The 26,830-nt window shown below is 46.5% G+C and overlaps 1 protein-coding gene across 2 annotated transcripts; it reads right to left on the reverse strand.

Annotated features, from left to right (window-relative positions):
* Nucleotides 1-11,498: 11,498 nt before the first annotated feature.
* On the reverse strand, nt 11,499-15,538 carry LOC147663239 (uncharacterized). Of its 2 annotated transcripts, none has more exons than XM_086950602.1 (3): nt 13,980-15,538; nt 13,056-13,895; nt 11,499-12,467 (listed from the first exon to the last, which is right to left on the reverse strand). In XM_086950602.1, exons 1-3 carry the CDS (start codon nt 14,471-14,473, stop codon nt 12,362-12,364), a joined length of 1,440 nt encoding a protein of 479 aa, XP_086806728.1. In that variant the 5' UTR covers nt 14,474-15,538; the 3' UTR covers nt 11,499-12,361. The 2 variants fall into 2 exon arrangements, with proteins under 2 accessions (XP_086806728.1, XP_086806727.1); XM_086950601.1 differs by having other exon boundaries at nt 12,552-13,895.
* Between the last annotated feature and the right edge of the window lie 11,292 nt (nt 15,539-26,830).

Consider the following 26,830-nt stretch of genomic DNA (forward strand, 5'->3'; position numbering starts at 1 on the left):
TCAATGTAGGGGAGGATGGGTGTTCATTTTCTTTCTGCTCGTCTCAAATTACGTCTCTCTTCATTCAATATTCCAATAAACCATGGATTTGTTGTCTTTTCCGTAACTCTTTTTAATTTGAGTGGTATGGTGGCATTGACTATTTCCGTTACTGTGGTATTGCAATGGTTCGTTAGATCGTTCACATTTTTCAAGTTGTCAGGTGGGTTTAAGTCTCTCTTACAATTTTCAGATAGCAAATCCATATTTGAGTCCTTGGTATCTCGGATCCATCTTTTCATTTTGTTAGTTTGAGTCATTTTTACTTTCTACCGTGATGATATTAGGAAAGGTTATGGCGTGGTGATCTGACCAGTCACACTGTTCAATGGAGAGGATTGAGATGTCCTTGTTCTTCGAGATAATCCAGTCCAGTGTAGCTCCTTTTGAGTGTGTTGGTTGAAGACATGCTTGGGATAGTTTTAGATCATTTAAAAATTCTTTAAAGGCGTTGACCTGTTTGTCGTTGTTGTCGTTCCAACGTAGATTGAAATCACCTGAAAATATATTATTAATGTCGGAGTTGGCGTTAGCAGTGATGATCTCCATCAGTTGGTCAATGAAGTTCATATTGTTTCCTGGTGGGTGATATAGGGCATGTAAGTTGCAGATCTGCTTGTTTGCCGATCTTATGTTGAGCCCTAGGTATTCGCATGATTCGAGGGGGTCGGATTGAAATTGGCCAACTTCTAAAATCGATCTATGGATACGGGCAATACCTCCCCCTGTCTTTATCTGTCTGTCCAGTCTTAATATGTTATAGTACGGTGGTACAAGAAGGTCCAGGACTGGGGATGAGGATTCAGATAACCAGGTTTCAGTCAGGATTGTTATGTCTATTTCGATTGATGATGATGTCGGCTATGTCAGAAGCATGTTTCACTGCAGATCGACAGTTGAGCAGTAGACATTTTAGAGATTGATTAGAGGTTGATTTTCCTCACTCGCGCTCACCAACTAGACCTTGGCGAGCAAGGAAAAAATCTCGCTGGGAGGTGGATTTTCCTCACTCAACTCACCAACTTGACGTTGACGAGCACAAGCGAGGAAAAAACTCCGCTCCTTGAAATTCTGCGTGCTCCGTGGAGTGCAGAAAACTCCGCAAACTGAGCGGAGGTCACTGCCCAGGCTTATTTAAAAGGATATTTTAAACCATCTCTGAGTTCCATGACCTAACAAGGAGCTTTGTCATCAGCCTCGTTATTCTACATGGTCACAGAACCACTTAGTGACTTGCAATATCTGTATAATGTATGACAGAGGGTAATTTACCACTTGTGTAGCCTGTCTGCTTTAGATGTTCATCACTGGGTACTAGCCGAGCCCATCAACACTTGCGGTGCACTAACCCCATAGCATTTATGTATCACAGAATTAGCCTCTGTGGTAACAGGGCGATTTACATAATGAGGATAGAAGCCTGGTTATTCCTGGTCACAGAGTGCCACCATGTTCTTTACACAGAGATGAGAAATAGGAGAGGTTGTTCTCGATTCTAAAGGGCGCCACACCTCAGCTTGGTTACTAAAAGTACAATGATTCTGGTTGCAGACGGCACACAATCTTGTTTACATGGCGAGGAGTCACATTAGCCTCGTGCATGTGTACATATGCACAAGCGAGCCGGGCTACAGATGGCACACAGACTCATTTACATACACGAATGGTGGCTCCTGGTTGGAGATGGCACACTAGCGTGTTTACACAGGGAGGAGGATGGGAGCCTAGTGCTCCTTTACATATGTGGGAGATGTGAGCTTGGTGGTGCCTGGTCACAGACGACGCACAGGAGCTTTAAACAGGGAGAGGAGCTAGGTGATGAAAGAAAGCCAGGGTCTGGCAATCTGCAGCGTGATGGATATTCAGTCCAACCACCATGATACATTATGTTTTAGAGAATGTTCTCGGCTCCCTGTTGCCAACCATAATCCTGCTGACATCCGAACCAGGTCATGTGGAGTCGGTGTGATATCTGGCCTCTTTCAACGCTCTATATACTGATCCGTAAATAACATAGACCCTTCCAGCCACAGCTCCAGCTGGTTACAAGCTATACACCGAGTAACAGGAAGACCTTTTAAGAGATCATGTGTCTGACATATCAGGTCAAAACATTCAATCACAAATGGAAACCAGTATTCAGAACATAGCTCCCCACATCACATTGTAAGAGGGATGAGTGCTAATGAAGTTTGGACACATTTTACCTTATATATATATATCCTATTAATATAACCTGACTATCACTGGAAGGCATCCAAGCTCTGCACATGGTCCAAGACACAGACAGTCAACATGTTATTGGAGGGTAAATGGTTTCTAAGAGTGAGAGGAGTGCTGATGCATCATAATGTGATAATCTTTAAAGAGGTACATTTTCAGCTCTTTTCTGTCACAATTTGCAGCTCTGATGATTTCATATATTTCTGAAATATTATCCCTATTACAGCGCCTTCTGCCTTGAGAAGGTTCATCCTGGACCAACATGACGACAAAACACATGCCGTCAAATCGAGGGCAAAGGGATTGTGACAAGGTTGAGGAACACTAACAACATATCCTACATCCAACCTCATGATTAACTGATGGAGCAAAGAGGGATATGTATGTATAGGCATTTATATAGCGCACTACATACCCGGAGGGTCCCAAGGCGCTTCGACCGCTGCGAAACCCTTCCTGGCTTCCCTGAGCGATGGTCCCTTAATGGGTATCTCCAGGGTGAGACCAGGCATCCCCGGCGGTCTGGTGGGGCCGTTAGTGAAGATGAGGCAAGCTAATGCCCAGAGTTGCCGAGTGTGATCGCTGATCAGAGTGGGCACCGAGGCGAGAGAATTATCGAGTCCGCTGACCCTGGTCCAGAAACCTGCCACGCCGGGAATCGAACCCTGGTCCCGGGCCGTCCTCTGCTCTCGGGTCTGCCGCCTCTAACCAGTGAGCCACACTACTTCACTACTGAAGTAATGAAGATATGAAGTAATGAACTGAGAAAAAAGTAACCTGGAGAATTGCTGCAAATTAGCATAAATCAAAACTCATAAAGAACCACATATCAATCAATCAGAGAATTTATAAAGCGCACTACACACCCGCGATGGTCTCAAGGCGCTGGGGGGGAGGGTGGCTGCAGCTAGCGGTCGAAGAGCCAGGTCTTGAGTAGTCTACTGAAGGTCTGTGGGTCTTCTGTCTGACGTAGGGGTAGAGGGAGGGCGTTCCATGTCATTGCGGCGTGGTGTGAGAAGGACCTGTCCCCGGTGGTGCTTCTGTGGATGTGTGGGACGGTGGCCAGTGAGAGGTTGGCGGAGCGGAGTTCTCTGTTGGGTACGTAGAATGACAGTCGGCTGTTGAGGTATTCTGGGCCGGTGTTGTGGAGTGCTTTGTATGCGTGGGTCAGGAGTTTGAAGGTGATTCTTCTGTCGTCGGGGAGCCAGTGCAGGTCTCTCAGGTGGGGAGTGATGTGGTCTCGGCTTGGGACGTTGAGGACCAGGCGTGCCGAGTCATTCTGGATTCTTTGCAGTCTGCTGATGAGCTTGGACGGGGCTCCGGCGTAGAGGGCGTTGCCGTAGTCGAATCTGCTGCTGTCGTGGGTGACAGTTTTCCGTGTGTCTGTAGGGATCCATCTGTAGATCTTGTGGAGCATGCGGAGGGTGTAGAAGCAGGTTGAAGAGACTGCGTTAATTTGGTTGGCCATAGTGAGTTTCGAGTCGAGGATGACTCCCAGGTTGCGTGCATGGTTGGTAGGAGTCGGGTCAGTGCCCAGGGAGGTGGGCCACCAGGAGTCGTCCCAAGCAGAGGGGTTGGTTCCGAGGAGGAGGATCTCTGTCTTGTCCATGTTCAGTTTGAGCCGACTGTCTTCCATCCAGTTGGCGACAGCCTTCGTACCACTGTGCAGGTTGGCTTTGGCGGTGAGGGGGTCCTTGGTGAGGGAGAGGATCAGCTGTGGGTCATCGGCATATGAGATTATGTTGAGGTTGTGGAGTCTGGCGATGCGTGCGAGTGGAGCCTTGTAGATGTTGAAGAGCGTCGGGCTGAGGGATGAGCCTTGCGGGATGCCGCATATGGTCTTGGTGACTTCTGAGTGGAATGGGGGAAGGCGAACTCTTTGGGTTCTGTCGGAGAGGAAGGAGGTGATCCATTCCAGGGCCTTGTCGCTGAACCTTGTGCGGTAGATGCGTGTGAGTAGTGTGTGATGGCAGACGGTGTCGAATGCGGCGGAGAGGTCCAGGAGGATGAGGGCTGCTGTCTCGCCGTTGTCGAGTAGGATCCTGATGTCGTCTGTGGCGGCGATGAGGGCGGTCTTGGTGCTGTGGTTCTTGCGGAAACCTGACTGGGAGGGGTTGAGGATGTTGTTATCTTCCAAGTAGCGGGTGAACTGGGTGTTGACGATTTTTTCGATGACCTTTTCTGGGAACGGGAGCAGGGAGATGGGCTGGAAGTTCTTGAGGTCGCTCGGGTCCGCCTTGGGTTTCTTCAGCAGGGCGTTAATTTCGGCGTGCTTCCAGCACTCAGGGAAGGTCGCGGTCTTGAATGAGACGTTGATGATGTTACACAGGTGGGGTGCAATGGAGCTGTTGCCTTGTTGATGATGTGGTGGGGATGAGGGTCGTATGAGGCGCCGGAGTGGATGGTGCTCAAGGTTGTGCTCAGGGTTGTGACTCTTTGGTGGTCACGCTGGTCCATGCGGTGAGGTGTTCGGTGGGTGCTGGTGGTAACGGTGCGGTGGGGTTGGTGGGGCGCGTCCGGGGATTGAGGCTGTCGTGGATGTCGGTGATCTTGCGGTGGAAGAAGGCAGCGAGGGCATCGCAGAGGGCTTGAGATGGCGGGATGTCGTTGGTGCAGGAGCCAGGGTTTGAGAGTTTCTTCACGATGTTGAAGAGCTCCTTGCTGTTGTGTGTGTTGTTGTTGAGGCGGTCTTTGAAGGAGGTCTTCTTGGTGGTCCTGATGAGGTGGTAGTGGTTGCCGATGGCATCCTTGAGGGCTGTGTGGCTATCAGGCGTTTTCTCGTCGCGCAGTTGTTTTCCCGTTTCTGACAGGCGCGCTTGGAGGCTAGGAGTTCCGGGGTGAACCAGCTTGCTTTTTGGCTGGGGTCCCTTTTGGTGTGCTGTTTCATAGGGGCTAAGGTGTTGGCGCAGTCTTCCATCCAGTGTCTGAGGCTGAAAGCGACATGGGGACTGGAGGTGAAGATGGCTTCGAGCATGTGGTCGGCGATGTGGGTGGGTGTCGTGACGATCTGTGTCAGTCTGAGGGTGGAGAGGTTGTCGATCAGGGTGGATAAGTTGCTGTCATTGTTGTTTTCCAATTGGTAGTTCAGGTCGCCAAGGAGGATGTAGTTGGTGGAGGTCAGTGCTTGCGTGCTGGTGAAGTCTGCGATGGAGTTGCAGAATTGGGGGCGGGGTCCGGGTGGTCTGTAGACGAGGGTGCCTCTTAGGGTGGTCGTTGGGTCCGTGTGAATCTGGAAGTGCATGTGTTCAGCGGTGTTGAGGATGTTGGTGGTGCTTCTGGAGACTCTGATGGTGCTCCTGTAGATGATGGCAATTCCTCCGCCGATTCCTTTAGCGCGGTCCCTGCGGGTGATCTTGTATCCGTCGGGGATGTCTATGGTGATGTCTGGGGTGGCGGTTTCGTTCAGCCAGGTCTCTGTCAGGAAGGCGATGTCTGGTGATGTGGAGTCGAACAGGTCCCAGAGCTCGACGGCGTGTTTGCTTGCGGAGCGGGTGTTGAGCAGGATGCATCTGAGCTGATTTGGTTCCGTCGTGGTTGGTGGCTCGGTGTCTTTGGTGCAGGAGAAGCTGCAATTCCGGCAGGTGAAGGGGCCGTGGGTGCGCTTGGGCGCGGCCTTGTTGCATTTGGATGGTTGTCCGAGGTTGAGTGCGATGAGGGTGTTGGCATCGTACCAGATGTGGCTTCGTGGGTGGTGCTTGGTCCAGGGGTCGTGGCGCTGGGCGCGGTCCAGGCACGGACAGGCGCAGACGGGCTGGCCAGCGGTGCACCCGTTGCGCGCATCCACTGCGCGGCCTTGCAGCGGCCGCCATAAATGGAGGAGTGGGAGGAGTGGGAGGAAGGCTCAGCTGGGAGGAGGGTGGGGCTGGTGGGAGTGACGAATCGGCAGCAGGGGGCAGGGGGCGGGGACGCAGGGAAGGCAGCGTTGGGAAAAACCTGGCAGCAAGCGCAGGAGCATGGGAGGGGGGCGGGGTACAGAAGGAAGGGGTTGGGGCAATCAGCAGGAAGGCGGCGAAGCAATCAGGGCGGCGAAATCACCGGGGGCCAGGAACCGTGAGGCCAGGAGCACACAAAGTGCTCAGGACTACAGGCAGGCACAGGAGCAGCGCACAGGCAGGTCAGGAGGCGTTCACAGAGGCAGATGGCGGCGGAGCTGCAGCGGGAGGGGAGCGACCTACCAGAGGGTCAAGGGCAGCTGCGTGACTTGGAAGCCGATTACTTCCCAATATTTCTCAATTATTTCTCAATACATCCCTTGTTTGTGATTACCTTACAGTGCTCACATTATCATCCGCACTAGAACAGATGGGAGCTTGGGGTGTCTGCTCATAGAAGCTCATTTACATACAAAGAGGGGTGCTGTCTGTTTACAAAGCACAAATTGTTTATGTTAAATGCCTACACAGCACAGGGTAAAGTGACTCAGGTACCAGTGCAAGTGTTGTATGACAGGAGCGGGCAGTCTTAGTTGTTGAGACCTGAATGTCTGACGCATGCATCTTTAAATACTTCAACTGCTTGAGAGAGGGTGGAAGTCTCAAATTCTGGGGACCCAGCTACCAACAGCTCCCCTCATAGTCTTTACTTTTTGCATCCATGGCAAGTGCTGATTCCACCTAAGACAGTAAGCTTTTCAGCTCAGTGGTCGGCTTCCCGGAGTCAGCCTGCCTTGTTCTTCCCATACTTCTTTCAGCAAAGGTAAATGTGTCTCCTACTAAAGTGTCCGTAGCTCGCTTTTGGTAATATGACTTGTGCAGTATGGCCTCGTTTGATGGTAAAGCAAAACAGTTCGAAGTCACAAATTTCAAGTAAAAAAGGGACAAGAACTTCAAGATTCTAACCAAGTTTAGATAAAGAAGAATATTTAATAATTATTCTGAAGCAAAATCAAAAGAATAATTGTGATTTAGGGATTATTATTTAGCAAAAACAACTGCCCCAAAGAAAATAAAGGATACAGTTAGTCATGTATTCTAAACCAAAAACAAATGCAAAAAAAAATGTAAATTAAAATGCTGATCCACTGATGCAATGTTGAAGCCACATATGAAATAGTATTTGTCCTCGCTAGCCATGCTCAAGGGAGAAAGGTAAGTCTAGTCTCCGGTAATGATTAACACTGGAATTTGATGCAAGGGTTTGGAATGAACCAATCACAGAAGGTGACGAGGTGCACAGAAGTGGCTAGGAGTACAAAATTCTCAGAGTAGAGTTGGGTTATCAAGTCAAACCAAAATCTACGGCCATCAAAATGTCAAACTTCAGGCAGTTATGACAAGTGTGAAGTCTTCAGAGCTTCCAGGTTATGGATATGGTCCAAGGTTGATGATCCAAACCAACTCAAAGAACCAGCCAAACAAACACATCGGACGAGTGCTTTGGTGTTCGCGCAGGATCATCTCATTCGCTCTAATAATAGCCCAAGTGCTGCGTCCACTTTAGAGTTACCACAAAAATGAAACACCCAGGTTGAGTTGGACACCTCGAAGGCTATTCACAAAGGTACCTTACACCTGTGAGTAATCTATACATGCAAGGATGCTCGTAGAGTAACGTTGCTAGTTTTAGTTATTCACCATTACGAGTATAAAGTTATTCAAAAATGTGGACTTGCACATCTGTACACGCTTAAACAGAGGTGGAGTAAAATGTACAAATGTAACTTACTAGAGCAAAAGTGGAGCAATAGAGAGTGCAGCACCACGCATGGCCAATCACTGGTAATGCAACACCCTGCCTTAGAAAATAAGGGAGACAGATACTTAACAAGCATTGACAAATCAAATAGGTTTCAGCAATTTGAGAGCTATAAACGTTGTCACTGTGAATGTCTTTTAGCTAAGGATTTTTCACTGAGTCCTGTTTTGAAGATGTGTGTTGCAAACATGGTATGAAAACATCTTTACTCTGGGTGGTATTTATCACACTTGAAACATTCTGACTCAGTAAAGTTGTATTTTATTTGGTGCAATAAATATATCACCAATTACAAACCACATGCAGTAAGGGACTGAAATTTATAAGAAACACCATGTGTTGTCACTTTCTGCGATGTCACTTGGTCAAAGGTTATGTAAGGTCACTGACTCAAAGACCATGTAATGTTCACTTCCTATGATGTTGCTTTGCTCAAAGATCTGCTGGTGTGGCTTCCTTCGTTCAAGCTGCTCTGAAATGCTGATATTCATGTTATATGAAATGTTCTGTAGGAGGCTCGTTGACCCTAAATAGCTGATTTACGATGATTGATAGAATGGTAGCAATGGGATTCCTGGTTGGCTGAGGTATGCACCCAGGCCAGGCAGGAACCACCGCTCTCTACAGGGCAAGCTAGATACACACTAAAAGATAACCTGTGCTCAACCTCTGATAGCTTTGCACAGAGCAGTCAGGCATATCTAAAGATGTGTCCACAATTGTCTTCACTGGGAACCAAACACCCCATTGTAGCGCTTGACTCTCACAGGTTAGCTGGGAGGAGCAGTCCAAGGCCTACTCAAGGGAGTTGGTGTGGGCTAGTAATCACCAATCACTTGCACGCAATGACAACACCCAATAACTGATTGTCCAGTCAGTACCTTCTCTTTAGAAAAAGCAGAAGTACATTTATTTAAAACACACTTCTAAAAACTACAAAATATTTTACAAATATGTACATTGTCAGATGGAACATACATAGATGACATTGTGTAATCATTGGGGACCCCTTGGAGGGTCACCCAAACATCTCATATTCGTTCAATCATTTGTTTTGTGATAAACACATACCTTTTGCAAAAATCATTACCATTACTGTGATAACCAATAAAACATTTGCAATCATTATGGTAACCCCAGTAAGATTTTTTCAGTAATTAACCTTGTGTTTGTGTATTCTTTCATGGGTTTGATATCAAAGCTGCAATGGTAAAAACAACCCGTAGAGGCCATCACACTGAAAAAGCATTGAATTGCAACCATACAGTCCTTAGAGGGCATAGGATCAACATCACATTTGTGGATTACCAGGCCTTCCAGGTCTGATTAAATGCCATTAAATTACCATGCATCTGGCCCCTAGGGGTTGAAACACTACCGGCTGTAGAGTAAAAGCTACAGCCGTGGGAGAGCTCAAAAAGACACGGAAATCCAGGGGAGGTGATCGTTTTGCAGTCCCACTAAGAGTGAGGACTCTGACAGTACCTTTAAAAGAAAGGCTGTATTGTGTTGACTTTTTGGTGGTGGTCCCGTCATCCTGGAACCACCACAAGCAGAGATATGGGCAAAAAAGTGTTCAAACAGCAAGGCCCGAAGGCATTATGTGGCTACTTTCTGAGAAAGCAGTAAATACGGTAGCAGGGGCTCTCTCGCTGTGCTAGGGAGACCTGCGCAAGTTTTGTTACTTTGTGTTCCTTCATTTTTTAAGCGGCCTCGTGTTGTACTTCGTTTAGGGTAAAGCAGTCAGCAGATGAGACAGCATCTGACAATTGATCTCAGTCTTCAGTTTTCATGTGCGTTGTGAGGCGCAAATGCACTGTATGGCGTGGCAGTGGGGGGGCGTAGAACGGTGTAAGGGATGAGAGAGACAGATGCAGAACATAGGGCGGAGCCATTGTATAGAGAACGGTCAGCAGATGTGACCGCGTCTGACTTTTGATTTCGGGCTTCAGTTTTCATGCACATTGTGAGGCACAAACGCGCTATATGGCGGTGGCGGTGGGGGGGTGCAGATAACGTGAATGGGGTGGAACACAGGGCCGAACCATTGTGTATGATAGCAGTCAGCAGATGAGACAGCATCTGATATTTGATTTTGGTGTTTGAATGGACAGCAAATATTATGAGATGAGAACAAGAATTTCATCCCTGTTTTCAGCGGTGCTCCATAAACCATGAGCGCCCGTCTCAAGTGCTCTAAATTAAAGAAAAAAGTAGCACTGATAACAAATGCTAAAATGGCAGCTGGGCAGATGGATAGTAGTAATTGGTCTATGCTCTCGTAGGTAGAGACATGACGAATGTATGCCATGGACAAATGGGGATAAATAATATTAGATCGATGGTGGAGCCAGCAAATGGTAAGTCTGTGAGTGGGCTGAAGCCTATAAAGGAGATAAACATGTCTCTTTGAGACAGCGCAAGTAGTGTCTAGCCGAGACCTAGAAATAGAACCTCATAAGAAATAAAGATACATTAAAATAATGTGTTTTGTCTTTTCAAAAAAAAATTCAATTCATTCTATACAAAACGTTTTTAAAGGCTTTGTCCCATCTGAGGCAATTTAGTAATTTAGGGTACATAATAAGAAAATACAGGGATTTTACTTTCAGTGGGATTTTTTCAACAAATCTTTAAAAAAACATTTTTAACATCTTTAAAATCAATTACATATTTCATTAAAATACAAGTTAAAGGTATTGAAGCATTTTGATCTACATTTAAAGTATATCAAATTAATTTACAATATTATTTAACTTAAACAGATTTATTTTTTAAATTTAAAAAACATTCAAAATATTCCATATATATTTACACAGGGAGATTTCCACCCTAGTTGAACATATTAAAGATTATATTTTTTCTTAAGATTGAATTAAAGGTTTCCCACCTGAAGTAACATCTTGTTTATGTATTAATAATTATTAAATGTGCTGAACACATGTAATTTGACTTTACTAATAATGAATGTTATACTAGTGTTTAAATTTAAAAAATGTATTACAACATTAAAAAATAATGAAATGTTTTCTTTTAAATATTTTTTGCCATTAAATGACATTTATTTAGATTTTTTTAAACTAGTTTTAAATATTTAATTTAGCATTATTTCCTATAGGGTTTTATTTTATGTCCCTACCACCATTATTATTTATGGGAGTTTGCTGCAGTTCCAGTGGATGGCCATGTGTGATGTTGGACTTAATCTCCCTCTGAGCACAAGTACATTTACGATTGTTTTAGGTACATTATGACTTAGTGACTTTAGAGTTGTGGTTTATAAACAGAAATGGGCTTACTCTTTAGTGGGTGAGTGCCTGTCTTTTCCCTAAACCCCTCCCTAACTCGTCCTTAGTTCTGCCTTCACCCCTCCCCTTTATTTATAAGCATTCCCCATTTTACAGCCACTCCTTCTGTCCCTTCCACATTTACTACTAAAACTATACTAACGTGTGCGGAAACTGTGAAGTCGGGGCAGACAACTACACACAGAAAAAGATAGGAGAAGCAGACCAACCGCACGTAATTTGTGAAAAGCATTTTGTAGTTCTTTAGTAGTACTAAAAATGTACAACTCAGATTATCTGTGAGACTCTCTTGGGTATGTCTGATGTGATTTTAAAGCTTGTGAAACTGTCCTCAGCAGATGGGAAGTAGGTTCCATTTGTAACATAAATGGACCTGGAAAGAGGTCACTAAAGTGGATCTTTGTAATACGAAGCTGTGTCCCATTGGAACAGAAGTCATTAGGACTTTTTAGGGTAGTGACAGGAATGGTTAGCATATGGTTGGTCTTGTCTTTAGTGGCACAGAGACATAGAGACTGGAGAATGATGTGGTGGGATGTTGCTGAGAAAAATGACCAGTCCTTCCATCTCATTTAGTTTTTTTCAATAATCAGTCACAAATTGCACAGGCTTGAACAGACGTTGGTCCCATAGAGTCCTACGACAAAGGGACTTCTGCCGCAGGCACCTGCTGAGGCTCATTAAGGCTGGAAATAGTTTGAGGTTACTTGGATTCCAGATCCTTGGAGGCGTGGCCTCAAAGTTCAGGATCGAATGGACCTTGTGGGTCAGAGCCATGGCTTATTAACACTCAGGAAGCAAAATACACGGAATGGAATGAGGCCACAAATAGTCACTAAGGAATGAGGTTAATTCACAAATTTCTATCCCTCATGGTGCGCTTTTCTCAGTAAACAGTTTGTTGGACGATACATTGATTGATGTCCTTGTGGCTGCTTCATGTGAAGGTTTTGCAATGCTGAAAGCTTCTCCTCAGAGCACCTTTTACTCTCCCACCTTGTCTCTGTCATGTAGAGAGGTTGCTTTTATAACTGAAGTTTTTGTCACACTGAGAGCACTGATACATTTTTTTCTCCTGTGGATTTTCTCATGTTGAATCAAACTGAGTCTCCAGCAGATGCTTCTCTGGCATTTAGACCAATGACAAGGTTTTGCCCAGTGTGAGTTTTCTCATGTTCAGTGAGACCAGATTTCTGACTGAAGCTTTTCCATCATTCAGAGCACTGATAAGGTCTTTGCCTAGAGTGAGTTCTTTCATGTCTAGTGAGATTTTTTTTCAAAGTGAACCTTTTCTGGCATTTAGAGCATTGATTCGGTTTTACTCCAGTGTGAGTTTTCTCATGACGAGCGAGACCAGATTTCTCACTGAAGCTTTTCAAGCATTCAGAGCATTGATATGGTTTTAGTCCAGTGTGAGTTTTCTCATGTTGAATGAGACCAGATTTATGACTGAAGCTTTCCCTGCATTCAGAGCACTGAAAAGGTTTTTGCCCCGTGTGGGTCCTTTCATGTAAAGTAAGGCTGAATTTCCGGCTGAAGCTTTTACAGCATTCAGAGCACTGATAATGTTTTTGCCCAGTGTGAGTTACTGCATGTCGTGAGAGAGTAGATTTCTGGCTGAAGCTTTTCCAGCATTCAGAACACTGATACGGTTTAAGCCCAGTATGAGTTCTCTCGTGTTGAATGAGATTGGCCTTACAACTGAAGCTTTGTTGGCACTCTGAGCACTTATATGGTTTTAGTCCAGTGTGAGTTACCGCATGTCGTGAGAGAGTAGATTTCTGACTGAACCTTTTCCAGCATTCAGAGCACTGATACGGTTTAAGCCCAGTATGAGTTCTCTCGTGTTGAATGAGATTGGCCTTACAACTGAAGCTTTGTTGGCACTCTGAGCACTTATACAGTTTTAGTCCAGTGTGACTTACCGCATGTCTTGAGAGAGTAGATTTCTGACTGAACCTTTTCCAGCATTCAGAGCACTGATACGGTTTAAGCCCAGTATGAGTTCTCTCATGTTGAATGAGATTGGCCTTACAACTGAAGCTTTGTTGGCACTCTGAGCACGTATATGGTTTTAGTCCAGTGTGAGTTACCGCATGTCGTGAGAGAGTAGATTTCTGACTGAACCTTTTCCAGCATTCAGAGCACTGATACGGTTTAAGCCCAGTATGAGTTCTCTCGTGTTGAATGAGATTGGCCTTACAACTGAAGCTTTGTTGGCACTCTGAGCACTTATATGGTTTTAGTCCAGTGTGAGTTTTCTCATGTTGAATGAGACCAGATATGTGACTGAACCTTTTCTGGCATTCAGAGCACTGATACGGTTTTAGTCCAGTGTGCGTTCTTTCATGACAAGCGAGACCAGATTTCTCACTGAAGCGTTTCAAGCATTCAGAGCACTGAAAAGGTTTTTGCCCCGTGTGGGTCCTTTCATGTAAAGTAAGGCTGAATTTCCGACTGAAGCTTTTACAGCATTCAGAGCACTGATAATGTTTTTGCCCAGTGTGAGTTACCGCATGTCGTGAGAGAGTAGATTTCTGGCTGAAGCTTTTCCAGCATTCAGAACACTGATACGGTTTGAGCCCAGTATGAGTTCTCTCGTGTTGAATGAGATTGGCCTTACAACTGAAGCTTTGTTGGCACTCTGAGCACTTATATGGTTTTAGTCCAGTGTGAGTTTTCTCATGTTGAGTGAGACTAGATTTCTGACTGAACCTTTTCTGGCATTCAGAGCACTGATACGGTTTTAGTCCAGTGTGAGTTCTTTCATGACAAGTGAGACCAGATTTCTCACTGAAGCTTTTCAAGCATTCAGAGCACTGAAAAGGTTTTTGCCCCGTGTGGGTACTTTCATGTACAGTAAGGCTGAATTTCCGACTGAAGCTTTTACAGCATTCAGAGCACTGATACGGTTTGAGCCCAGTATGAGTTCTCTCGTGTTGGATGAGATGGTCTTTCTGACTAAAGCACTTCAGGCACTTAGTGCACTGATAAGGTTTGTGTCCAGTGTGGATTCTCACATGTTGAATGAGATCGCTTTTCCAACTGAAGCCTTTCTGGCATTCAGGACACTGATACGGTTTTTGTCCAGTATGAGTTCTCTTGTGTTTAGTGAGGTGGGATTGATAACTAAAGTTGTTCTCACATTCATTGCTCTTATTCAAGTTATTTGTATCTCTAAGTTGGGTTTGTTCCTGGCTACATGCCATCTTAAGTCTGAATCTAATTCCGGAGTCTGTACTTGTTTATGTTAAAACTCAACATTAACTTCTAAACTACGCTGCTGAAGGTCTTCTTCACATTTGCATTCACCTAATTATAGCTTTTTTTTGGAGATCAATGTTCTTATCTTTGAAGCCAGCCTATCTAACTTGTCTTATAAACTTTCACTGAGGGGCCCCTTATTTTTATTAAGATACCCCTCATGGATTCATTTTCTCCAAGTTATGCCCACAAGGATTCCCTCAAGTAGAATTAAGCTCATTCTGACTGCAGTTTATCGCATTTAATTTAGGAGTTTTAAAAGCACTGATAGGGTCTTTGAGGATTAGTACTTACAAGTGAGGTACATTTTTTATACAAGTAATGAACATGGATTAAAACATGTTAGGGTAGTTCTCAAATTATCAATAGTGTAACACTGGCCCTTTTTAAGCTTCCTATTCCGGTGAGGCCCAAAAAGGTACACCATTAACTTTGGAGGTCTGGCACACTTGGAAACAACATAGATCAACCCAAGAGACAGAGTTGGTGTTAATCCAGTGTCTTTGCTGTAATGACATCTGAGAAGTAAATTTTCAGTTATTTTTTAAAATACAAGGTTTTCTTTCCTCTGAATCACAGGAGACGGAGACATAAGCTTGCTCGTGTAAACTGAGGTTATTAGCCTTCCTGACACTTCTGTCACATCACATCACGTCTACGGATACTGATTTGCTGGGAGAGGCTTAGGTCTCCAAGGCATTTCTCATAAACCATCAGGCAGAATTTGCAACAACGAAAATTCCCAAGTGCTCTGTGTGAGGATCAGTTGTTGCCAATGTTCTTTGCTTGACCAACCGTGAAATGTTTCCTTTAAGTGAAAATATTCTTATATTTAGTAGCTGCCGTAGATTTTCAATTTACATGCAGGTACAGTTATTATTTCAGAGGCTATTCAATCCCAATAACTGACACTTGGTAAATGTTCCTGGTCATTGTACTTCAAGGTTTGACAACAAATAATGATTGTAAGAAAGTCGATAAATCACTTTCACATTCAGCAGTTTCTTCTGCACCAAATTCCTCCCCATTCCTGGTGCGTAGAACTAGTTTTTTCTTCAGAGATTTAGAGTGTTTCTACGTTCCTCAAAATAACCCTTTATAGAAATGTTTCCAACATTACAACATTTATTTTTCTTTTTGTTGCTTCAGTGACCTGTAAAAATAGAGTCAGAAATTATAAGTGAGTTGCACTCCAAGGGGGGAGAAACAGTTCATGGATACTGCATAGACAGGGAACTTGGGACCACTGAGACTCAATGTCGTGAGAGCAAAAGTAGTGAATACTGTAGAAAGAAACACAAGTAACACATTTATCATGACACATATTCTCAGAAGCATCCAACACCAACAATTTACTCTTCCTGTGATGATGACTGGCATCACAGTAAGGTATTTGTACCTCCTTTAATGAATTGTCAGATGTTGTGTACTCCCTTCCCATTTAAAGGACTCTGCTATTCCTTATTTCAGGCATCGATGAAGGGACATTTCATTGAACAAAGGAATCTGCCTTGTTGTAATCACTGCTTTAAATGCCACTGGCGGAGCGTGATTATTTTATTAAGAGTGTTTTGGTCACTCAATTCCTTACCCTTGGGTGTGATACTGATACATAATACATACTTAAGAAACATGACTAACAGTGTGCCTCGTGAAACACGTGAGAATTTGAAACTGCATCGTAAAAGCATGCAGAAGGGTCACAAACTGGTTTGAGATTAAGTCTTTCATGACAGAGAGAGAAACCTACTAATGTGCTATGAAAATAATATGAAAGGTAGTAATGCAGTCTGTAGTTTTAAAACAAAATATGATTATGAGAATGCTCAAATAAAATTAGTCCTGCTTATGTTTTCTTTGAGATGTAAATCCGAGAGAAAGTGATTGCATGTTTCTTAATGAAACGTAATTAGGCTATGCTTACAAGTATAATGAAATGGTGTTTTTATATTATTTCTTATGAATCTCTAGTTCTTTAATGTTTTCAACATTAGCCTGTTTTTTCTTTAAAAAATAGTGATTTAGTGGTTTTCCATGTAGGCCTCAAAAATGTATTTTGTCTTTCATTATTTCCTTCGAATAATCTAAAAATGCCCCGATTGCACTGAAGCTACGAGTATTATCACTGAAGTTTCTGTCCTACAGTTTGAAAAATGTACATCCTTTCTGTTTGAATAAAACTGTATTGACTATGTTGCAAGCTCAGAAGAGAGCAAGTGGAGTGGACACGTTGAGTTGCAAATGTATTTACTATTTCCGATGGGAAGTGATATTGCACATTCTTAACCCTTTCGCTGTGGCGGCAATTCCGCCACAGCGCTAAGGGGAGGGGGGTAAGCGCGGCGCTCCGACGCTTGTGACGGAACCGCTCCGTCACGCCCCTCGGGTGGGCTGTGCTTGTGATGGAGTGGTTCCGTTATGGCCCCGCCCACTCAATAGAACACGCCGCGCAGGCACAAGATCAGCGCAGCGCAGGCGCGGTGAGCGGGCCATGACGGAACCGCTGCATCACCAGCACAGCCCACCCGAGGGGCGTGACGGAGCGGTTCCATCATAAGCGTGGGAGGGGTTAAAGAACAATGACCACTGAACAATCGTTTTGAGGCATAATTGCCCCTTGGGAAAAGGACGGCACGCTGCTATTTTCCCTTGCAAATCCTTGGCCTGACCTGCTGTCGGTCTGAACTCTGAATTTTCCCTGAACTGAAATCTCCTGATTACCTCCGCACTTTACCGGCTGGTGAAGTTGAGCAGGTAAAATCTTTCAGCTGAAGAATTTATTAACCGTGGGCAATGAACTCAGGTCCGCTAGTGGAGGTTGCGGAGATTAGCTAACAACGCATTAAATTGAAAACACAGAGTTCATGCAAAAACTCTGACTCTGCCACGTAGGGAGTTAGCAACTACACCCACAACCCTTTGATAAAACAACTTTACCTTTGCATGCTAAAAAGCATATAACCAATTCACAAAAGTGAGCTTCGAAAAATATCAGGCAATGAGAGAGGTGATGATTTTGGGGTCCCCCCTAACCTAGGGGAAGGTCCAAGCAGATGCCTTGAACACAAAGAGCATATCATGCTGAACGATTCAGTGGTGGTCCCATCCTCGTAGGACCACCCAAAGCAAAGTTATGGGCAAAAATACAATGCTAACCAAAGGCTCAGCAAAGCATTATGGGATGAGATTCTAGAGTGCAGTGAATATTATAGTATTAGCTCTCAGTTGAGCCGGAGAGATGCAGCTTCAGGAATGTTTTGATATTGCATACTATAATATTCACTGCACTCTAGAATCTCATCCCATAATGCTTTGTTTCTATTTCTATTTAGGGGGTTTTGTAAAGCGCTTGGTGACGCACAGCGGCGTGTCCCCGCGCTGAGGAGCTGATGCTTACTGGAAACTACCGGAGCGGAATAACTTACTGGGTGAATAGTACAGTTTTGAGCTTTGCTCTGAAAAGTGATTCTGATGGTTCTAGGCGCAACGCCATGGGTAGTTTGTTCCATCTAGATGCTGCCAGGTACCTAAAGGATCTGCCGCCCATCCGTGCTTTAGACACCTTGGGAATGGACAGGAGCCCCGTGACGGAAGATCTAAGGGAGCGGGACGGCTCGTAAGGTGTCAGCAGTCCTTTCAGAGGGAGGGGAGACCTCCCATTGATAATCCGATGGCAAGTACATAGTGCTTTAAAATCTACCCTGCTTCTAACCGGAAGCCAGTGCAGGGACCGGAGAGCCGCTGTGGAGGCAGCTCTTCTGGGTAGTCTGAGCACTAGTCGGGCAGCAGCGTTCTGTAAGACCTGTAAGCGGCTCAGATTCTTCTCCAAAGTCCCTAAATAGAGAAGGTTGCCATAGTCCATCTTAGATGTGACTCGTGCATGCACCAGGGTTTGACGGGCTTTAATCGGTAAGAACTTCAATACCTTCCTGAGACTTTTGAGTGTCCCGAAGCATGATCCAACCACCCGATTAATCTGAGGGCCAAAGGTCAAGTCGGTATCAAACCAGATACCCAGGTTCTTTGCTTTTTGGCAAGGGGTAGGTGTTGGATCTAGGCATGGCGGCCACCATGCCGACGTCCACGCCGCCTGGTCTCCCCCCACGACCAGCACCTCGGTCTTGCCTCCATTGAGCTTGAGGCAATTGGCCTTTGGTTGGGATTGTAATTTTGCCCATAACTGACTGTGCTTGGGGTGGTCCTAGGAGGATGGGACCATCATTGAATCGTTCAGCCTGATATGCTCTTTGTGTCTAAGGCTTCTGCTTAGTTCTCCCCTTAGGTTGAGGAGGACCCCAAAATCATCAACTCTCCCATGCTTGCTAAATTTTCATTTTCACTTTTGTGAGACGACTATACGCATTTTAGCATGTAATGATAGAGTTACTTGTTGTTTTACCAAAGGTATGTGAGGTTTCTGTTTCATTAATTGGGATGAGACGGGACAGAGTTACGGAGTGGAACTTCACCGAGTTTTTGTTCAACTCCGCAGAATTCTGCGTAGTGGTACTCCGCCAACTTCGCCTACCCTTAGAATTCATGACTCTGGCTATTGCACGCTGTGCTCTAGCGTTCTACTGGGTCCACCTTGTGTCCTGATAAATCTACAATCAATTCTTAGTTTGTATGATTCCAAGTAATGTGTTCTATTTTGCAATATGTTTTCTCTCTTTTTCTCTCTTCCTTCCACAGTAGGTGTTATTTGACGATGTATTTGTTCTGAGCTGTGATGTGCTGTGATTTACCTGTATACAGAAGAATAACCATTATTAAACGATTCTAGTGCATGTTTGTGCTTTGACCATTCAATCTGAAGTTTAGATAAAGATAACTTAATAACTATTCCATGTGTTTGTCCTTACTTATTGATGATTTTATTAATATTGTGTGAATAATATTAGCTAGGCACTTCTTTATTACAGGTCCTCATGAAAGAGTGTCTTTCCATCTCTAGTTATACGAGTCCCTATTAGCTCATACGGAGGACCTTAAGATTATGATTAAATTGTAGAGTTTCTATGGGTCAAACTCTGTGTTATTGTGAATTGTGTTGCTGAGGATTGAGTTTACGATGTGGTGGGTAACCTATGTTTGAGCTCACAAATTTTACACCTCTTCCCCTGGATCACCACCGTAGACTGAGGCTGTGTCCAGTTGGCTCAGTGGAATTCACCATTTCAAATTATATGGAGGATAAGGACTTACCTGGTGGCCCGGAACTTGTCACACTCCTTTGACAGGACCCAGACACTCCAACACCTAGAAAAAGAAAAAAGACAGCATAACGGGAATGGAAAGTAAAATGGGATAAGAAAAGACGAATACTACAGAAACAGAAGAATAATAAAAAAGAGGCTATCTTCCACTCTTCTTCAAAGAGACCCAGTGTGGCCCTGGTGGTGACAAACAGGGCAGGAAAGGGCAGGCTGGGAGGACGCAAAGAGCTGGAAGTCAGATCTAGAGAGAAAGAACACGGATGATATAGACCAAGGAGAGGATAGAATCATGAGGTGTGGAGGAGACAAATGTGTTGATAGTCAAGGGACTGCTGGGGAACATGGGAGGCAAGCGTGCTGATGGCCCAGTGCCTCCCGACCCGAGAAGGGCCCAGACCTGCACTAGGGCCCCACGACATTCATATTCCTTGAGGAATGTGGCTGCATCAGGTGGGTGCCAGGGTTAGTGGGAACTCAAAAAATGTTGGGGGAGGTTTGCAGGAACATGGGGTGGCTGCCCACTGCTACAACGACCATGTGTGGCGGCACGCTTTGCCAGATAAACCTTAGTATTTATAAGAGCCCTAAAGTAAGAGGCAGAAAGAATAAAACTGTTATGAAGAGAATACACTGGCAGAGTTCAACAGTTCTTTATTAGCTTCCAAACCTTCAGGCCAACGGATGATAGAGCATTCCAAATGTGGCAGGACAAAGGAGGAATAGTGGGTTGTACCAAGTAGGTTAATTATAACAAAAACATCACACAATTTAGGAACCCGGAGATAAATAGCCTGACCCTGCAGTACACCAACATTTGTACAGAAACACGCTTAAAACAGCTAGCATAAAAACAAATCAGGGAGAGGACTACGCAAAAGCCATGTGTTTGTTGTATTTTATTTTATTTTTTTAAGATCATAAGCTATATAGCTTGAGAATGCTCTGGAGAGGGAGTCAAATTCTTGAAGCTGAAGAGAGATAAAAAACAGAGACACAGAGATACACAGAAAGAGACTTAAGAAGAAATAGAAGAAAAGGAAACAGAAGGCACTAGGAAACGTTACCTGATGGTTATCTTGTTTATTCCCCCAAGGGAGGCAGCCGCACCACCTGGCCCGTCCCAGAATACCTTGAAAGGAAGTAAAGATTTGCTTCAACCAAGAGCTTATCTGCATCAAACGTGAATCTCACTTCCTCTCATCTTCCAAAACAACTTTCCAAGAAAAACAAACTCTTGTTCTCTACAAAACCGTTGTAAAGCACCGTTGGTCTATGATTAAATAGAATATTTTTTTTAACCTTTTTATTCTTCTGGTATATACGACCAAACCCACAACACCCTCCAAATCCAAACCTTGCACTGCAATGGACACGCAATGAACCATGATCACTTGCTGAACAAGGTCCGAGTGAAGACACAGCCCACCAACAAGCTAAACAAGGTCTGAGTGCTCATACAGCGCACCCACAGGCTGGACAATGTTCGAGTGACGAGACAACGCACCAACAGGCTTAACAAAGTCTAAGTGCACATTCAGCGCACCCACAGGTATAGGAGACTCTGAGTGAACAGACAGCCCACCCACAGGCTGAACAAGCACTGAGTCAAAATGCAGCCCACCCACAGGCAGAACAAGCACTGAATCAAAATACAGCCCACCCACAGGCGGAACAAGGTCTGAGTCAAAATACAGCACACCCACAGACTGAACAAGGTCTGAGTCAACATACAGCGCAACCACAGGCTGAACAAGGTCTGAGTCAACTTACAGCACACCGACAGGCTGAACAAGGTCTGAGTCAACATACAGCACACCTAGAGGCCGAACATGGTCTGAGTCAACTTACAGCGCGACCACAGGCTGAACAAGGTCTGAGTCAACATACAGCACACCGACAGGCTGAACAAGGTCTGAGTCAACATACAGTGCACCCACAGGCTGAACAAGGTCTGAGTCAACATACAGCACACCCACAGGCTGAACAAGGTCTGAGTCAACTTACAGCACACCGACAGGCTGAACAAGGTCTGAGTCAACATACAGCACACCTAGAGGCCGAACATGGTCTGAGTCAACTTACAGCGCGACCACAGGCTGAACAAGGTCTGAGACAACATACAGCACACCCACAGGCTGAACAAGGTCTGAGTCAACTTACAGGACACCCACAGGCTGAACAAGGTCTGAGACAACATACAGCACACTCACAGGCTGAACAAGGTCTGAGTGAACATACAGCCCACCCACAGGCTGAACAAGGTCTGAGACAACATACAGCACACTCACAGGCTGAACAAGGTCTGAGACAACATACAGCGCACTCACAGGCTGAACAAGGTCTGAGACAACATACAGCGCACTCACAGTCTGAAAGAGAGCATATCCAAACAGCTAAGCTCACTTCTTCATAACCCAATTTTTCTATTTAGAGCCCATGAAATATACAAATTAAACCAACCTGGTTGACAAACAGCAAGTTTAAGTCTTTGTACAGATTTCTGCCCACCGTCTATAAATCAGTCAACCACACTCAGATTTACAGAAACCATGCAGCGTCCGACCGAATGCTGAGAAATGGCAGCAATAAGGCATCAATGCATCCAATCCCTGCCCTTAAGGTGAACTAGGAGTGGAAGCGAGGAGACCCACCTGAAGGAACAATATGTGAGCCAAATAGCTGGTGGGCGATGTTGGGAGTCAAATGAGGAACTTTGAGATGGCAAGACCTGAAGGCCCTCCGTTGTGAGGGGAACCAGTCAGCCCATGATCAAGTGAAAAAGACGCAGATTGGATGATGACGTGCAATTAGTGACCTCTGCCCTGGAAAGGCAAGGGGTGAAGCAATGCCTTGAACGATGGATGGTCACCCATTCCCTGGCTGTCAATAGTGAATGGAGGGCAGCAAGGCTTCCCAGCACAGGGTGGGGCAAGTATATGAGCGAACAGGGAAACTATACAAGGGCCCACTGGTCATGCCAATATGGATGAATGTATGTGGTATTACTATCAAATGACACACAATTGATGGACGCAATGCAGAACAAATTAAAACATTCGCCCCCATTCAAGAGACCTGGGTTAAATCCATCATTATTTTTCTCACCATGCCACCCAGTTTAGACCTGACAATATGCAAATCAGTCTTGACCCTGTGCCCCATGGGAACAGTCCAGCCCGAACTGTTAAGCCAGGTCCTCCCTGAACTGGAAACAAGCATCCTTGGACCTATTTCAGGGTTTCACCCCCTTCAGCCAGGATAGCTTGAATCCAGTGGCACAGGGAGCCCGGACCCATGTCTGGGCATACCTGGCGCACTTGGGGCGAGGAAGCAAAGACACACAATTGAAGGGCGGAACGCAGAACAAATCAAAACATTCACCCCCAGTCAAGAGATCTTGGTTAAATCCATCATTCTTTTGCTCACCATGCCACCCCAAGTTTAGACCTGGCCATATGCAACTCAGTCTTGACTCTGGTCCTCCCTGGACTGGAAAGAAGAATCCTAGGACCGTTTTCAGGGTTTCACACATCTTCAGCCAGGAAGGCTTGAATTCAGATGCACAGTTGCCCGGGACCCACATCTGGGCATACCCGGTACGCTTAGGGCGAGGAAGCAAAGACACATAATTGATGGACAAAATGCAGAACAAATCAAAACATTCACCCCCATTCAAGAGACCTGGGTTAAATCCATCATTCTTTTGCTCACCAGGCCGCCCCGGTTTAGACCTGGCCATATGCAAATCAGTCTTGAACCAGTCTTGACGCTGTGCTTCATGGGAACAGTCCAGCCCGAACTAAAAGCCTGGCTGATGAGGGCTGTTAACCCGAAACCGGTCCCAGGATGCTTGTGTCCAGTCCAGGGAAGACATGGCTTGGCAGTTCGGGCTGGACTCTTCCCATGAGGCACAGAGTCAAGACTGATTTGCAGATAGCTATGTGTTAGATTTGGGGGTCTCTGATTGGCACAGGTAAGTACTTGGGACATACAGGGACCCTCTCCTCTAGTCAGGGCAAGGGACTTACTCTTCAAAATAACCCCTGCTCACCCTCTAGGTTGCGTGGCGCGAGCAGACATGGCTAATCTCAGAGCATTATGGGTTAAGCATTTGTAAATACACACAGTAACTCAATGACAACACCACAAAAGGGATACCACACTATGTTTTCTATCAAAAATAATTACTTTTATATAAGGCTTAGCACAACAACCAATTACGTTTAAAATTAGGCCACAATACTATTCAGGCAAAGCGTCCTTGAACAAATGCGTGAGTCTTTTTTTCTGTGCGTGTTGCGCACTGCATACATGTTGCGGACTTCACCGGTCCGGGGCACACACCCTGGGGGTGCACGTCGAAGTACAGTACATTTAGAGATGGGGAGTCCGGCTCGAATGAGGCGTGACGGCGGACTTGGAGCGGTGTCGGCCTTTCAGGGCGGTGATCCCGGCTGGTCGCGGCGTCATCTGGACGAGGCGTAGAGCGGGGGCCACGGGGCGATGAGGCGGACGATCCGGGTCCTTAGGAGGTCACAGTGCAGTGCATTCGAGCCGTACCTTCCTTTCGGGCTGCTGTGTGGATGCGGGCAGCGCGGCACGAGGCAGCCAGTACGAGGCGTACAGGCCGGCTCTTTAGTGCAGCGCGGTCACAGAAATGAGGAGCGCGGTGCGAGGCGGCCAGTACGCTTCGTGCGTACGGGCCGTACTTCGCCTTGCACTGCACTCCGGTCTGGCTTCCAGTGGTGAGGGGGTGGCGGCAAAGCGAGCAGTGCGGCTCAGAGGGGAGAAGGAGGTAGAGTGCGGGCGGCCCAAGCGGAACGGTGCGGACACGGCTCAGGTCAGAGCGGAGTCACCCGGGGCAAGGCGGCCAGGCACAGGCTGGACAACAGACGGAGGGGGCGAAGCACACTTGGTATTGCGGCTCCAGCGGCACAGAAGATCGGGCAAAAGTCCAGCAGCTCGTCAGGAAAGGCAGGGGAGAGTCTGTAGGAGAGTAGGGTCTGCAATCCTATGATCACCCAGATTTTTTTTTTGCTTTTGTTTCACTGGTTTACGACTTTCTCTGGCTGTGGGCCTGCCAATCAGACCCACAGCCTGGCTGTTCTCTTTCTAAATTACGAGATGTACCCTAGGTGCATTTACCAATTGGTACTGGGCCACCTTATCAGACCCTGTAACTCAGGGCATAGGTGTACCCAGGGCCGCCAGGGACTGCAGCATGTATTATGCCACCCCTGGCTGGCCTCCTAAATTTGACACAACTGGCTGCATGACAGCTGGGGCGAAATCGTGTAATCACCCTTTGCTTTAGGTATAGTAGCTCTATATCTGACCATACAATGGACACCCGAGTTCCTATCAGCCACTCCTATGGCAGGCCTTAACAATCCTGAAGGCAGAGTGCGTGGGCTCGTGTGAACTGTGTTCTGGCCCGAGCCGAGCCCGGTTGCAGCTTGCGGAACCAAGACCCAATGGCTGTTCCATGATAACGCGTACCATATCGGTAACTTCGGTATCGCGTTATCAAGACATGTCGAGTAAGGTGTCATACGAATCGGGATGCTGCCCCCTCACCAATTCTGGCGACGAGGTTAGCATTCCGCCCTTCTAGAGGGACACGACATGTACGTAACTGTGAACCCCGGTTAAAGTTAACTAAAGCCTCAGCTCCACAAAATGGATGCTGCCACCACAGACACGAGTCTGACCTCCTGCTGCTGGGAGTCCTTCCAGCAAGGAGCGCCTGGACAAAGGGTTTCCTGTCGAGGGCGGTGTTCGCACCGTCCCAGACAGGGTTTGTGTATTCTGGGTAGGTAGGGCTTTTGCGAGAAGGTGACTGCGGAGTGGCACCCCGGTGCTCACTACGCATCTGCCGGTCAGAACCAGTTCCAGGGGCGACAGCCCGGGCCTGGGGAAAGTCCGGCAGGGGAGAGGGGTGTAACTACCCCCCTTCCTGGTCCCACCCTTAGGGCAGGACCTAGTCATGTACCCACCCCTTTCTTTAGGATAAAGGCCGGAGCGGGGACCCTTCCAAATTAGATCATCTTTGAATCAAGAACTACTTTCTACGAAAGGACATTCGAGACTCTTCTCAAGATTTCTCCCTTGTGACTAAGGAGTAGTCACCCTGCATCAGCGGGCACCATCTAAGAACTCTGCGGTTTGCTGCAAGTCCTTCCTCAAGGATCCGACGGCCCAGCTCGACGAGAACCGGCTTCCCTGGCACCTCTGACCTCTACCCACGTCATCAGCTCAGCTGTGATCTGTGGGTGCGACGAGACCTCGAGGGACCGGCCATCATCAAAACCTGCACGCTCTTAACCAGCACGACCATCGAAGCAATTCTCTGGTGAGTGCTCTGGGGTCCGAGAAGCCCCGACCCTGAGCCGCTCCAGCACCGAAGTGCAGTCTCCCAGCATCTCCACGATCTGTGTGGGGCCCTTCTGCTCGCTGCTCAGCACGTTGTCCGGTCACTAGCCGCTGGCTTGTGCCCTCCTGTGACGACATCCGACAACCAACACTGCTGGTCTGGTTGCTCCAGACTGGCCCTTGCTTCCATCTTTGCGAGAAGCATCCCGGACCCTCCTGGTCCACTCAAGACGCCATCTTAGGCCCACCACGTGGCCCTGAGATCTGCCAAGGCTTGTTGCCCCAATCCTGGGCCCAGCGACGCCGACAGCATCATCCTTCGTGGGACAGCTCGCACCTCCATCCTGGTCGCCGACAACGCCTCCTGGTCCGTGAGACTGCAGAGCCTAGCGTCGCCCACTCACCTGGTCGAGGTGACGGCCAACCGGTGCCCTCCTGGTACCCTCTGACTACTGGCTAGTAGTACGAACTTGGTCCCCTCTGCTTTCAGGTGTCATCGATCTCTGATCCAGGCTTGGATCTCTACGAACAATTCATCACTGGTCGCCGGCCAGCAACTCCTTTTCTTCCGGCTCCTGGCTCGTCAGCGAAGACCACAACGCCTGTAAGACTTGTGCAGCCGCAGCCCTCGTGGCTAGGTCACTCGGCATTTCGGTGCCTGCATAGCCTCTTTACTCTAGGGTCCCGAGTCCCTCGCTTCCGACTTGCCTTATC

This window comes from Lissotriton vulgaris, unplaced genomic scaffold (genome assembly GCF_964263255.1).
Source record: "Lissotriton vulgaris unplaced genomic scaffold, aLisVul1.2 SCAFFOLD_3323, whole genome shotgun sequence".
Classification (NCBI taxonomy): Eukaryota; Metazoa; Chordata; class Amphibia; order Caudata; family Salamandridae; genus Lissotriton; species Lissotriton vulgaris.

Bases quoted from the DNA above. Each gene is read 5' to 3' on its own strand.
- LOC147663239 (XM_086950601.1), bottom strand. From the start codon at position 14,473: ATGGCATGTAGCCAGGAACAAACCCAACTTAGAGATACAAATAACTTG. The intron at 13,896-13,979 runs GTTCAGTCAGAA...GTGCCAACAAAG, and splicing joins TGCTCTGAATGCCAGAAAAG to CTTCAGTTGTAAGGCCAATC. The intron at 12,468-12,551 runs GTTCACTTTGAA...ATGATGGAAAAG, and splicing joins TGCTCTAAATGCCAGAAAAG to CTTCAGTCAGAAATCTGGTC.